General features: G+C 31.9%; 1 protein-coding gene across 1 annotated transcript; it reads left to right on the top strand.

Annotated features, from left to right (window-relative positions):
* Positions 1-2,430: 2,430 nt before the first annotated feature.
* On the top strand, positions 2,431-7,998 carry LOC112797259 (KH domain-containing protein At2g38610). Its single transcript, XM_025840106.3, has 7 exons — positions 2,431-2,965; positions 3,182-3,270; positions 4,204-4,355; positions 5,865-5,981; positions 6,114-6,230; positions 6,340-6,483; positions 7,108-7,998. Exons 1-7 carry the CDS (start codon positions 2,886-2,888, stop codon positions 7,252-7,254), a joined length of 846 nt encoding a protein of 281 aa, XP_025695891.1. The 5' UTR covers positions 2,431-2,885; the 3' UTR covers positions 7,255-7,998.
* Positions 7,999-15,314: the final 7,316 nt, after the last annotated feature.

Here is a 15,314-nt window from a genome sequence, read left to right as displayed (position 1 = left end):
CTTGAAAGAAAAAAAAAGAAAAACAAATGTACTGTCTCCAGCATGGCCAGGTCCCAAGAGCAAATTAAAGGAGGAGCATGCATCAAAGCAAGAGTGGTTCCAATTGTTTGGTAGGTTCATTCGAATAATAATGCATAATGCAATATACAGATTAAAGTCAATAATTTAATTAAAATTAGCAACCTTGATGGATGAATGAAATTGTTCCACAAAATAGCCGCACAAAAAATATATATTAAAATCACAATATAAGATGGCTCATTCAAAAAACCAACATAAACCGACCGGAATTCAATCATCATATTATGCAACCGAAGACCAAGGATAGTACAGCAATATTGAAAAAAAAATATTATTCTCATGGTCTTCTATAATAAAAATATCATATAACATACTTTGGTTTCTCATTGCGAATTTGCGATATTATTTAACTTTTCATTGTTATATATACAAGACAGGTCAATATACATGACATTTTAGAACATATTTAATACGTATTTTAAAAATATTTTAATAGTATATATAGAAATGATGAGTATCTAGCTAGCCATAATTATTTTAGAATATGCATTAAATAATGTATTAAAAAAATCTTATTATGTATATACCAAAAAAAAACCACCAATCAATCATTGTATATATATATGTAGTATCTCATAAATTTTTAACTATATGATTATAAAAAATTTGATTATTGATTTATTATATATTTAATTATTTTATTATATTAAATTTAATTATTCTGATAGTTAAATATTTAATTAAAAAATACGTGAACTAATATATAAATTATAAATAAATATATAACGATTTTTTTTGTATAGACACAGTAACTTTGTTTAAAAAATATGTAAGTATTTGTGAAAAATATTTGTGAAATTAGAGGTAGGTGATTGGTTGAATGTCAAAACGACGTAGTTGTGAACAGGGTGGAGGTAGCTTTGTGAGAGTGTATATATGGTCCAGCTAAGACCCCCTTGGCAAACATCATTATCCTTCAACACTCATTTCATTCACATTCTCATTTCTATTTTCTTTTCAAATCTAATTAATTAACATTGTGTACCTATGATTTTATTGAAATTTCTTTTATTTTTATATGAAAGACGAATTCTATTATTCTAGTTAGGCCATGTTATATTTTTGGTTACGTAGGAGTAGAAGAAGAACAAAAAGAAACAATATTATTAATTAGGGAAGCATTGAGATTAATTTGATTCGTTGCATGCCAAACACGCGTATCCACCTGACACCTGTTGTTGGCTGTTTTTGGTGGTGGTTTTGTTGTTTGTGAACCCTTTTTCTTAATACAAACATTGTTGTTCTTTCTGCCCTTTGCCTTGCATTAATTCTACCACTAAAAATCAAATCACATTGTTACTTGAAATCTTGAATACTATACTAAATTTAATAATTCTACTATGCAAAAACATTCATAATAAAATTAGATCCATGTATTACATTGTGTCACAGTACTTCGATTCCAGTAGAATAATCTAAATTTTTTAGTAGTAAACAATAATTATATTTATTTGTTTTTATTTTTTATTAAATTTAAAATACATATTAAAATTGGTCACTAAAATTAATTATTAATATAAATTATATTAATTAATACATATTTATATATAAATATATAATAATTAATTTTGACATATATATATATATATTAATCTTTTATTAAAGTATTATGAAAATTATTTTATTATCATATTGGATATGCATGTATCCTTATATTTGTATTTCTCAATGGTTTCTAAATACAACGTTTTATATTTGTATTTCTAAAATTAAATCATTTGTGCACAGAGGATTGTCAAATATTAAGATATTTATTTATTTTTCTGTAAACAAAAATTTAATTAACAAACATATCTGTTTAAAGATTTTTTGTGCTTGTTTAGTAAGAATTATGTTAAAGGTAAAAATAAAAATTAACAATCAAATTAATTCTTCATAAATAATATATATTAAAATATAAATATATTAAAAATAAATTAAATTATATATATATATTTACATATAAATATAAAATGACTATTTTTTATATGTATATAATATTTTTTGTTTAATAGAGATACAATATTTATTTATCCTAAGCAAACTTTTAAGTAATAGTTTTTTAGTAAATCTAAAAGTAGTTTCACCTTTTTTTTAAAAGGAAATCTTAATAAGAATAATAAAAAGTTCAATTAAAAAAAAAACAAATTAAAATAGTTTCACACAAATATAATTAAAAAATAAAAAAATAGTGTAACTCATTAATTCAATAATAAAGAGAAAGGACCACCTCTGACCTCAACTTCTTTGTGACTTGACTTTCAGGGTTTTACTGCATTCAACAACCGAAACCATGGCTACTGTGAAATTTTTTTTTTTCACAACCACAAAATCAGTCATTTTTAACCTTAAAATTGAGATGCACATGCCGCAGTTTCCTAAAACGGAGACCCACTTCCCTTCTTAGTGCTCTGTCTTCAACTTTTCATAATAGTATGAATTATTTTTTATCATTATTTCCTTTTGTTCTTATTCCATATTTTCGTAACACAGCCCTGTGACAAGAAAAAGAAAAATATATACATAAGTAATTAAATAAAAGAGTTAAAATAAAAAAAATTAAATAATATTAAATAATACGCCATATATTTTGTTGTTTTTCCTTTTTAGTTTTTTTCTAAAATTTCAGAGAGACTTGTCCACATTTTTTTTCTTTTTTTTTTATTTGTTACAGAAACCCTCTTTTATTGATGGTGTTGTGTTTTTCCTTTTTCTTTTGCAAGAACTACACCTACTAAACCTTCTTTTTTTTTTTCAACTTTTTTTCTGAGGTTTGGTTCTCTTCCAATCTTAAAAGAAAAGAAAAAACGAAAAAGGTGAGAGCCATGTCAGGCTTGTACAATCCAAACTTCTCACCTGTCAGAGCTGCTTCTCCTCAGATTAGAAGCACCCCAGATGTTGATAGGTGTGTATTTTTATGTTTTCGATGGTGAATCAAATTTTGTTCTGTGTTTTTTAGATCAAAATTGAATTAGGGTAGTGAAAAAGATGCAAACTTGAACTATTTTTCTGATGCCATCTCCTTATTTTTTTTGTATTTTTTAATTTGATTTTGCATAAAGTTATGGACTTTTTGATTGATAAAAATAAAGGGTTGCTGTTTATTTTTAATTTTTTGCAGTCAGTATTTATCAGAGTTGTTGGCAGAACATCAGAAGTTAGGACCCTTCATGCAAGTTCTTCCAATATGCAGTAGATTGTTGAATCAAGGTTCTTACCTTCCTTTTTCTGGATCTGTCCTCTCTGTTCATTGCTATATTTCTTTTGCTGTTTTGAGCTTGTGGTATGTTCTATGTTGCAGATCGAGTCACATAAGGTTTTCCTCTGTTTAAAAGGGTTTTATCTCTTTAGACACTAACTTCAAAATTGATTACATTGTATTGCTCTGATTTTTCACTCTTTCTTTGTGGTGGCAGCTTCAACACTGATTTTTCCGTTGGGGAATGCATAATTAAGCAATTTAAAATTACAATAAAGGATCCCCATTGGGTTTTCTCTGATTTTTTTGATGAAATATCAGCATAATGGTAATTTTGAGGGCAAGATATGAGTTTTTGTGATGCTCAAAGTCTCCAATGGTATTTATAATTTGGGTTGGTTTAGAATATATATAGTGCATTCTCTTTTGAAAGCATGAGATTGAAGTGTTTTTTAAGTTTAACTGTGTTGTCATGACTTTTATATGTTTGGAACTAACATTGCTTACTTGCTGAGACTGAGTGCTGACTCGGGATTTTCTTTATTATTTTATGTTTTATTGCTGGTGCCATTGGCATTGGGGTGGTTGACTTCATTAGAGATTCTTCTAAGCAGGAATTTTAGGACTTGTCAAATTGAGAGTCTCCTACTTCCTTTGTTACCTTTTATCAATCACTGTCACTTATCATTACATCGTTGGATTAATTTATCTTGTTATACAATTTTCACATCTATATAAATTGATCCAAGGATATACCACAAAGCGATAGTGGCAAATAAAAGGGAAAGGAGAGCTAGACCTTATAAACGTTGCGGTGTGCGAAGCTATATGACTTCATCCGATATTGTTCATCGCAAAATATCTTAGTTCCTTCTCCGTTTGTTACTTGTGTTCTTCGACAGTTTTTGAATTGGTTTCTCATTACAGTGTTTCTCTATGTGCAGAAATATTGAGAGTTTCTGGAATGTTGTCCAACCAAGGTTTTGGCGACTTTGACAGATTGCGGCATAGAAGTCCTAGTCCTATGGCTTCTTCAAACCTCATGTCAAATGTCAGTGGGGCAGGGTTAGGGGGATGGAATAGTCTTCAGCAGGAGGTGAATGCTTTATATCCTTAAATTATATTTATATTATTTGAGCATGTCATTTGTACAAGTAGAGGCTCATGTTGGTTTTGCTACAATATTGGAGCTTTTATCATCAGTTTCATAATGCTAATATAATTTGAAAATTGCACTTTTCAAAGATTTCGTTATCTATATTCTAACGATTTTGAATTCTGGATTGTGATTTGGGAAGAATGAAAATTGTCATATTGAGCATCTTTTATGTTACATTGACACTGCCAACCCTTGTTAGGTATATAACTGGCTGCATGATTTTGTGATGCTAATTGTGCTCATTCTTGAATTTTATATATATATTCACACACACAATAGCAATGCAATGTTAGCCATAGGGTGAGGTTAAGACACAACTTTCAACTATATATATATATATATGTTTTAATTTTTCTATTGCCTAACTAGACTAAGTAGTCTAAGTTGGTGGAAGATCTTGGAAGTTGAGGAGTGTTAAGCTTTCGGATAAAGCGAGTTACTGAGGTCCATACCCATATATTACAGATGAAATTTTAATATTATAACAAAATTCAACATTTACTTGTTATAAAAGTGGTATTTTTCCCTTTTTTTTTCAAGAAGAGTTTTCGAAGATAAGATATCCTCTTAAAAGAGATAATGCTAAAAAAGAGCACCTAAGTATGGTTCGCACTTGGCCATATCAAAAGAAGTTGATGTTCTTTCAGTTAGCCATAATCTGAACACCACAAAGAAGTTGATGAAATGGCCTTGAGAATTTGGCATTCATCTCAGGCTGTATATACCAAATAGAAAAGTAAGCATAGCATCTTTGCTAAAGAGCTCCCAAACCAATAAAATGACATGATAGCAACTGTTCCATAGTTATGGATAAAGTCAATGCTCACCAAAAATGCTGCTGGAAAAGCTTATGTTGAAAATATTTTCAGCTGAACCAAGTAAAAGTCTTTTATTTTCAGATTGAGAATAAAAATATATAACCAAGAGATTAATGATCACTTTCTCATCTTACAAACATGCCTTTACTTTTCATTGTCTAACATATCAACGGTTTATATGTTTTCTCGTGCAAGTATTTTGTATTATGTCAGGAACATGTGCTAGGGGTGTTTCTATTTGTGTAATTAAGGGTTCCTGATAACACACACACACACACCCCCCATAAAGATAAATGCCTGCACAAAATTGAAATTCATGCATAATGTGAACACCAAAAGGAATATAGACAAATGAATGTAGAAACTAACAAGGTCTTAGGTTTGAGTATTTCAGCACATAAGTTATTGAATTTGAAGTTTGTGAATGAACTAAATGTTAACGGTGGAAGAGGGGTAAGTGATGTAATCTTTACAGGCTTGAAATGGTTCGGATGTCATCCTATCTTTAAGGTTTCAATCTACTGCTTGTTAAGTTTGGCATTACGATGGAAAGTTTATCACTTGTTCTTGCTTACCTTGTTAATTTACTGTTGATTTTTATGTAATAACATTACTTTGACCAAAGCAGAGATTATGTGGACCCCCTGGAATGACGATGGACTGGCAAGGTGCACCGGCAAGCCCTAGTTCATACACTGTCAAGAGAATCCTACGCTTGGAAATTCCGGTAGATACATATCCCAATGTAAGTTCCAATAAAAAATTCAGCTGTATAAAGTCAAATTCGGTTACTTAATAAGACATATTTCATTTCTTCTGGAATTGAAAGTCATATGAACTAGAAGTAATAAAAATACATTGCTTCTTATTGCATTAGTTCAATTTTGTTGGAAGACTTCTGGGGCCTAGAGGAAATTCTTTGAAACGGGTTGAAGCAACCACAGGTTGCCGCGTGTATATCAGAGGAAAAGGATCAATAAAGGATCCGGACAAGGTAATGAAGCCATATGTTAAACGTTAAGGTCTTGTTGCAAAGTTCTTAGAGACTTGTGTACTTTTGTGTTTCATAATGTAACTTAGTTTATTAATCTTTCAATCTTAAGGAAGAGAAGTTACGAGGAAGACCGGGCTATGAGCATCTCAATGAACCGCTGCACATTTTGATCGAGGCTGATTTGCCTGCTAATGTTGTTGACATCAGACTTAGGCAGGCTCAGGAAATCATTGAAGAACTGCTCAAGCCTGTGGTAAGTTCCATCCCACTTCATCTTTCTCTGTCATGTGTATCAAACTAGCTGCTAATGTGCTTCGTTTTGTTTTTCTATGCACTCGTATTTATAAGCTTTAAAAAGAATTCTCTAGTGAATATAACAATTCACTTTATCACTTATTCTCAATTTCGTGATTTTGGTTGTTAATTTTCATGGATATGTGGGGTTGCATTTGAAAATGTATGAATGCCCAAGAAAGTGCTTTATTTGTTAACCAAAATACAATAGCATAGTGACACTTGTGAGATCTCTCGCCGACATAGTTCTTGAATTCTTAATTTCTTATATCTGTCACATTTTTAGAATTAGTAATAGATACTATTGTCAAATCACCAGTAACAATCTAAGTCGAATAAGCGTCGGTCTCAAACTCTCCCAATGTACTAATCTCAACAAATAATCAAAGACCCTTAACTAACCCCTTCTCTTTATTTATAGTCACTAACGCTACATTTGGTGGTTGAGACATGGCACAAATGCAAATATTGACATACATAAAAATGTGGTTGGAGTTGGATATAGGTATAAGATAGTGTCTTAGGACACACATTTGGATAATTTTTTTTCACTTTATCTTGGATGTTAACTTCCAATGTGCAGGATGAGTCACAGGACTACATTAAGAGACAGCAGTTGCGCGAATTAGCTATGCTGAATTCGAATTTCAGAGAAGAGAGTCCTGGCCCAAGCGGTAGCGTGTCTCCCTTCAATTCCAGCGGAATGAAACGAGCGAAAACAGGTCGCTGAAAAGGGTGTCCGTCGTCATCGTCGATGGTGTAGATGGTTATTGTGGTCCTCCAGCTATTCGTTGCTGAGAATGTCGTCGAGTCGCAGGTCCAATCAATGAAGCTATAAGAAGAAGAAATAGGCTAACAATTCTTGCTGGTTAGCGTTATGGTGGTTTTTCCTCCCCCTTTTGTCCCTACCTTTTTACCTTTCTTGAACAACAGGAGACAAAGCTGGAATGAAGATTTTTTTAAACCAAAAAAGAAAAAAAACAAAAAATATATAGTTGGGTATTGAAAATAGGTTTTGTTCAAACCAACCCCACTTTTTCCCCTTATAAACTTGATACATTCATTGGATTTATTCTTGCATTAGTTACTTTTGAGAAGTGTGGAATATATACATGTGATGTGATGGTGATGGCGGCGGCGGCAGCGGCAGTGGTGGTGACGACGGGTGAAATTTTAGGTCCAAGAGGATCAAGTGTTGTCGCCATGTGACATGTGTCGAAGTCTATGGTATTTTAAATATTTATATGAGTTTTAGCATAGGATGGATTCTTTTTAGTTGTTTTTGTCACAAGCATTTGTATTCTCTTCCAAGAGATATATGCAATGGTAGTTGGAATGATGCATTGTCAGATGAACATCTTACCATGTACCATTATAGGAAGAAAAAAAAAATTGTGGTATTTGTTTATATAATTGTTCTAAATTTTGGTCATCATGTTTAATGGATATGGACAAGGAACATTTTTTCTTTCTATATTTTTAGATCTTAGATCACATTACAATTCTAGGGTTTTTGAAATTACAAAATTGTTGGTCATGTAGCATTTTTCTACGTCCGAAAGGATTGGATTCCTTTCGCCGCATTTTGATTGGCCCCAAGGGCTAATGGGAGGTAAGTGGTGTTTTTTTTTTAATTTTTTTTTGCAACACATTACTTCTCAATTAAAAAAAAAAAAGTTTAGCATCACATAAACATTAACTACTTGAGCTACCATAAAATGTGCAAGCTTAAAGTTCTATACTATATCATAGGAAACTTTTTAAGTATATCAGTATTTTAGTAATTTTTAACCGTATTTTTTTTATAATTAAGATCAATGATTAAAAATTACTGAAATACTGGTATACTTGAAAATTTTCCAATATCATAATATCACGTATGATATGCTATCTATAAATGAGATGAACATTTTATGACATCTAAAATAATAGATTCATGCGCATTTTATCCTCTTCTTTTTTGTTTTTTTTTTATATTAATCTTTATAAAGAAAAACAATATATCCACCTCTTTCATGTGGAATTTTAGGAACTACTTGTAGCAACTCTTGAATTTTTCTTTTGTTTCTTTTTTTTCTTATGTCTTTACTATTAATTGATGAGAAGTGATACGTGATTAATATTTTTCTTTATATCTTACATTTGGCTTGCATTTGAATCAATGTTAGTCAATGTTTATTTTTATTTTATTAAAAGTATTAATCTCCTATTAGTCTTCTTAATTGATTTTATTTTATTTTTTGGGAAGAAATGGAAAAACTTAAGGGGATTTATTTATGTCTCATTTTCAATATTTTTGGGGATGAAGTACAAAGTCTCTTCTAACTTAAAGGTAATCTTCTTGGTCAAATCACTATGGTGGTCAAGTAATCTTTTTGAGCTTGAGAGGTTCAATATAAATATATATTCAAGGTTGGAATTTAAATCTTTAGTAAATTGTTGACAAAAAAAAAAGTTTAGTAAATTAAAACAACTGTGTCAGCTGATTCATGCTCTTGGTGGTTTTGAGGCCATAAATCTGGTGAATGAATTGAAATATAATATGTGATGGAATGTTACCGAGTAAGAATTCCATTATTTGGATTTCAATACAATGAAGAGAAGTGTCAATTTTCATTATTTAGAAGCTAGAAAACAATAAAACTAACTGAGTTTATATCAATTTACTTGGCTGTGATTGATCGAAATGGTTAGAGTATAATTAGGATTAATTAAGATCAGTTATCATTAATTATATTTATTTAGTACATTTGTATATTTATTATAGGATATTTTGTTTTTATTGCTTTAATTCCTCTAGCACTTATATACACCCTTGTATATTTAATCATTGTCATACCACTTAATAATACACGATCACTTTCTTTAGATTACTCTCTTGTTTCTAACACGGTATCAAGAGCATAGTTTTTTTTCCAATGAAATTAGTTCAAAGCCCCTTGTTTTTCTTTTTCCGGTAGTGTTTTTTTGCGCTTGTTTTTCAATCCTTTCCCGATGCTTTGGTTTGTCACTGCCCTTACCACCGTCTTCATCTCGTCGTTGTGAGTTCAACGAGTCCAGCCTCGTCATCGAAAACCAGCGAACACGCTGGCATGCGCCGCTTCAAGGTCACCGTCCGTTTGCTTATCTTCCTCCTTCCAGACGCATCCAGCGCCATTGGATTCACGCCCAGGATCAATAGCCCAGAAGTATCACATGTGTTCAGATATGGCGCCTCCAACCGACCCACTGTCAACCCGGCCTGGTCCGCTTCCTGACCTGAGCGCCAACTTCTATCCGCTTCAACACTAACGTGTCTTCCTATTCCTCTCACACGTCGTCACGTGTCATCCTTTGCTGACGTGCACTGATGTGACACATAATGGGACCCATCCTAAGATTTTTTTGTGAGATCTTTTCGATTTTGACTTTTGTTTCCTCAATTTTTGCTCCAATCTTGCATTTTTTCCTCTTTTTCATTTTTGTATTTATTATTATGGAAAAATCAGATGTCTTTGTTACCACATATAGAAAGGGTAAATTCTGTCGAAACTGTAACCGTTTTGAGCACCTCTTCTCAGACTATCTTCTATTGAATATCGCAAATGCCAGAAAGGTCACATTAGCTACAATTGTCCAAACCTATTCTGTCATTATTGCAAGCTCTTTGGACACTTGATTACTACCTATCCTACTCGCCCACCACGTTCAGATCTGAACAAGTATCATTCTCGTCCCAATTACTCTAAGAATGTGCCTGCTTCTACTGCTGCTGTTATTTTTAATGAATCCACCAATTCTGCTTCTCTTAACCCACTTTCTGTCTCTCCATCTAGCATTGAGTCTCTTCTTAAGCAACTTTTTCTCTTTTCTTGAAATACCCCTGCTACTATTTTTACTCTTCCAAGTAATTATAAATGGTATTTTTATTCTGGATGCTTTCATCATATGTCTCCTTTGCGTCATCTTTTCTCGTCTTTGTCTACCACTACAAATGCACCTTCTGTCAACATTGTTGATGGTTTCCTCTTGTAAGCAACACATAAGGAATTTATTTGACAGTCAAATCTTACTCTCCCTACCACTTATTTTATTCTAAAATTAAACTTTAATCTTATCTCTATTGGTCAACTTGTTGATCTCGATTTCGATGTCAATTTTTCTATTTTTGGTTGTCGTGTGCAGGATCGTCAGACGTGATAAATCTTCGAGACTGGACGTAAGGTCAAAAGTTTGTTTGACCTCGAGAATCTTCACATTCCTTCTACGTCAAATCTCTGTGCTGTTTCTTCTCCATCTACACTTCACCTGTGGCATCGCCGTCTTGCCAACAGCTCCTTAGAAAAATTGCTTCATCTTCTGTCTAAAGGTGTTTTAAGTCAAGTTAATCAAGAGTCTTTTGATTACATTTCTTGTCAAACTGTAAAACAAACAACACTATCTTTTTATAATAATCCATCTCTTACTTGCTCTCCTTTTGATCTTATTTACTCTGATGTTTGGAGCCTTGCTTCCACTGCTTCTATGGGAGGGGCTCGATACTTTGTAGTATTGATTGATGATTTTTCATGTTTTACTTGGGTTTATTTGATGACTAATCGTCATGAGCTGCCTCAGCTTTCTATTAACTTTACTATTATGATTAAAACTCACTTTTCTAAGGTCATTAAAGTCTTTCGACGCGATAATGCTATGAATATCGTGACTCCAAACTTTTAAATTTTTTGGCTGAACAGAGCACTTTGTATGAGTTTTCTTGTATTGGTACCTCTCAACAAAATAGAAGAGCTGAACGTAAATATTGTCACATTCTTGACTCTGTTCGTGTTATGCTTGTTTCTTCTTCATGTCCTGAGCATACTTGGGGTGAAACTGTTCTCACTACTGTCCATACTATCAATAGACTTCCTTCTTTTGTCCTTGGTAACATTATTCTCTTTGAGCATCTTTATCATACCTCTCCAGATTATAGCTCTCTTTGTGTTTTTGGTTGCGTATGTTTTGTCCTTCTTCAGCCTCATAAGCATAATAAACTTGAACCTCGGGCTCACATGTGTTATTTTCTTGGTTATGGCACTGAACATAAAGGTTATCGTTGTTGGGATCCTATCTCTTGACGTATTCATATATCTCATCATATTGTATTCTGGGAGCATCACATGTTCTCTAGTTTCTCCTCTTTTGAGTCTATTCCCTCTACTCAGTTCCTATTTTTCACTAACACCCAAATTGATCTTTTTCCTAATGATGATACTACAGGTTCTATCTCCACTCAACTTATCGAGTCTCCTACTCTTCTACCTTCTCCATCTCCCGATGACTCTAGACCGGATGATGATCCTACTCCTGCTTTCATGCCTCTTTCCTCCACTCGTTTTTCTAGGGTAAGAAATTCACCTCCTATTTTTTTTGACTATCATTGTTTTTCTACTATTCTTCATCATCACAAACCTAATTCATTCCAAGAAGCCTCCACAAATCCAAATTGACAGCAAGCGATGCAGGAAGAAATCCAGACACTTGAAAAAGCACACACTTGAGACTTGGTTGATCCTCCTTCTGATCAAGAAATTGTGGATGGTAGATGGGAATACAAGATCAATACTCACTTTGATGATTCTATTGACCGTTATAAGGCACGATTGGTTGCTCAAGGATGTACGCAAGAATATGGTATTGATTATGAAGAAACTTTTGCTCCTGTTGCTTGTGTCACATCCATTCGCGCTCTCCTTGCCATTGCTGTAGTAAAAAAAATGGACTCTTAGTAAGATGGATGTGAAGAATGCATTTCTCAATGAAAATTTGAAGAAGAAGGTCTATATGAAACCACTCCTAGGATATCCATGTCCTTATAGCAAAGTCTGCTTCATAAGGCACTTTATGGTCTTAAGCAAGCTCCTCGTGAATTGTTTGAAAAGTTTAGCACCACTATATGCAATTTCGGTTTCACTTGCAGCCCCATGAGAATGCTCTCTTTATTCGTAAAAGTGAACGTGTAGGGTTGTTCTTCTACTTTTGTATGTCGATGACATGATCATTATTGGAGATGATGTTGATGGTATATCTAATCTTAAAGCATCTCTTCATTACACTTTTGAGATGAAGAATCTTGGTTCTCTCAGTTATTTTCTTGGCCTTGAAGTCATATCCTCAGATGACAGTATCTATCTCTCTCAAGTTAAGTATGCTTCTGATCTTCTTGCTTGAGCCGAAATCACAGATAGCCTCACTGAGTCTACTCCTCTTGAGGCTAATGTTCGCTTTACTCCTATGGATGACAATGTCTTGGATAATCCTATTCTTTGTCGATAGCTCATTGGAGGTCTCATCTACTTGACTATCACACGACCAGACATTGCCTATCCAGTTCATGTTCTTAACTAGTTCTTGTCAGCTCTTCATACTACTCACTATGCGGCAGTTTTTCGCATTCTTTACTATATCAAAGGCACTCTATTTCATAGCCTTCATTTTTCTGCCGATTCATCTTTAATCCTTCAAGCGTACTCTGATGCTGATTGGGCTGGTGATCCCACTTATCGTCATTTTACTACTAGTTATTATTTTTTTTGGTGACTCTCATTTCCTGGCGAGTCAAGAAGCAAACGTTCACTGCTCAATAGAGCATCGAAGATGAATATCATGCTCTTGCTGATACTACTGCTGAGGTTGTCTCGATTTATTAGCTTCTTGAAGGCTTGAGTGCTTCTTAGTCGTCCCCGACTGATGTTTTTTTGTGAGAATTACCGCAGTGCTATTCAGATTGCCTATAATGATGCTTTTCACCAACGCACCAAACATATTGAAATTGATTGCCACTTTGTCCAGCAACGTCTCCTTATTGATGTTGTTCGTCTTATAGCTGTTGGGACTTTGGATCAGACTGTTGATATCTTCACAAAGCTTCATTACCCTACTTGTTTTCAGACTCTAATATCCAAACTCAATATAGTATTCTTAGCTCCCATTTGAATTTTAAGAGAATATTAAAGTATAATTAAAATCAATTAAAATCAGTTAGCATCAGTTATATTTATTTAACATATATGTATATTTATTATAGGATACTACACTTTTATTGATTTAATTCTTGCTTCTAGCACTTATATATACCCTTATCTATTGAATCATTGCCACACTATTCAATAATACACAATTACTTTCTTCATATTACTCTATTATTTCTAACCGAAATCTCAATTATTTTTTCACTCTAATATAATTGGTTCTCGCCCATTTTGGACATTGTTACCCATAATGCGCGTAAAAAACTAAAAATTGCTATTTTGTACTACAAAGACATGTTATTTATTTATTTTTAATAGTTCAAGGTAAAGTTTTTCAAGATAAGATATTTGCTTTACCCTCGGTGACTCATATGTTATATCGATAGTGATATGCCAATATCTTCAACTTTGTGTTTAAATTATTTGTGTATTGCCACCCTTTGCTCTAAAAATTATGAAGTTTAGAAGTTAGAACCTCATACATTGACAAATTGGAGGAGACAGTTTCTTCTAAATTTTTATGCCTCATTTTCATTGAGTTGATGAGAAAAAATGAAAAGGACAAAAACCTACAAGATTAGGGTAGTCAATTGCTATTACTATTTTGATAGTCAGCAGGGATGGATCCAGAAATAATATTATGGGAGGACCAATAACGCATATAATATTAAAAATTATGTAAAAAATTATATAATATAAGATGTATTACAAAAATATATCGACAGAGAATATATTTTAAAGTAAAAAAAATATGTGTATATTTTTTACTAACGAAGTGGTCGATTTTTCGTATTATAAAATTCACCGATAATGGAATTTGTGTCAATTTTTTCAGTAATTTTTTTTCAATATAATTAAAAGACAATTAACAAGAAATTCATCTTTTATTTTGTTTCTAAGTTATTTTTCACAATATTCATAGTCGAAAAAGATTTCTTAATTGTAGCAGTTGAAACAGAGAGAATTAATATCAAATGAATAAAAAAAGACAGCCACAAAAAGAAAAAGAATTCACTTTATGAGATTTGAAAATTTTTATTTAATTAAAAAATATTAGTAATAATATCTTTTTCAGATTTCTTTAATATTGTTACTTACTTTTTAGATATTAAAAATTATTAATATTTAAATTAAACTAGACTTTTATTTATATTAAACTAAATATTAAATAATTTTTTAAAAAAATTAAATTATACATAATAACTTATTACAATAATTAAAAAAAGTTGGGGAGCCGAGGCCGCCACTCGCCCCCCTTATGTCCATCCCTGATAGTCAGACAATCGAGAGAATATGAATAATAATTTTCTTAAATACGTCAACCAAGCATTGAAGACATTTGATATGATTACGACTTTTATATACATATTTTTTTGTAGTCTCACGATATCATCTAGTTCGTTTAAAGATTAATTTGTCATAAATTTTTAATATTTGTTTAAATAGATAAGTGAACTAATCATTTAACTAACTCAAATTAGTTGATTGTGGCTTTTATACGTGACAATTATGTTAAAAATCGCCTACTAAGTTAGTGATTCTTATAAAATATACATTAAAATTTATAAATAATATATAAATATATATGTAAATACCTAATATTTAATTTGATAGTTAATTTTTGTTTATATGTAGTATTTTTAAATATATGGTAATCTACTAATTGTTGGGTAGAATTGATTGAATACAAAATTTAATAGTGACTTATTTATTATTTAATTGTATAAATGTATAACACGGTTCTTCTATGAAGAGGACATATTTGACCATTGGAAGTTTCAGGATTACTTGCATTCTAGCT

This window comes from Arachis hypogaea, chromosome 4 (assembly GCF_003086295.3).
Source record: "Arachis hypogaea cultivar Tifrunner chromosome 4, arahy.Tifrunner.gnm2.J5K5, whole genome shotgun sequence".
Classification (NCBI taxonomy): domain Eukaryota; kingdom Viridiplantae; phylum Streptophyta; class Magnoliopsida; order Fabales; family Fabaceae; genus Arachis; species Arachis hypogaea.
Note: the sequence above shows the minus strand (reverse complement) of the source record. Positions and strands in the feature narration are given on the sequence as shown.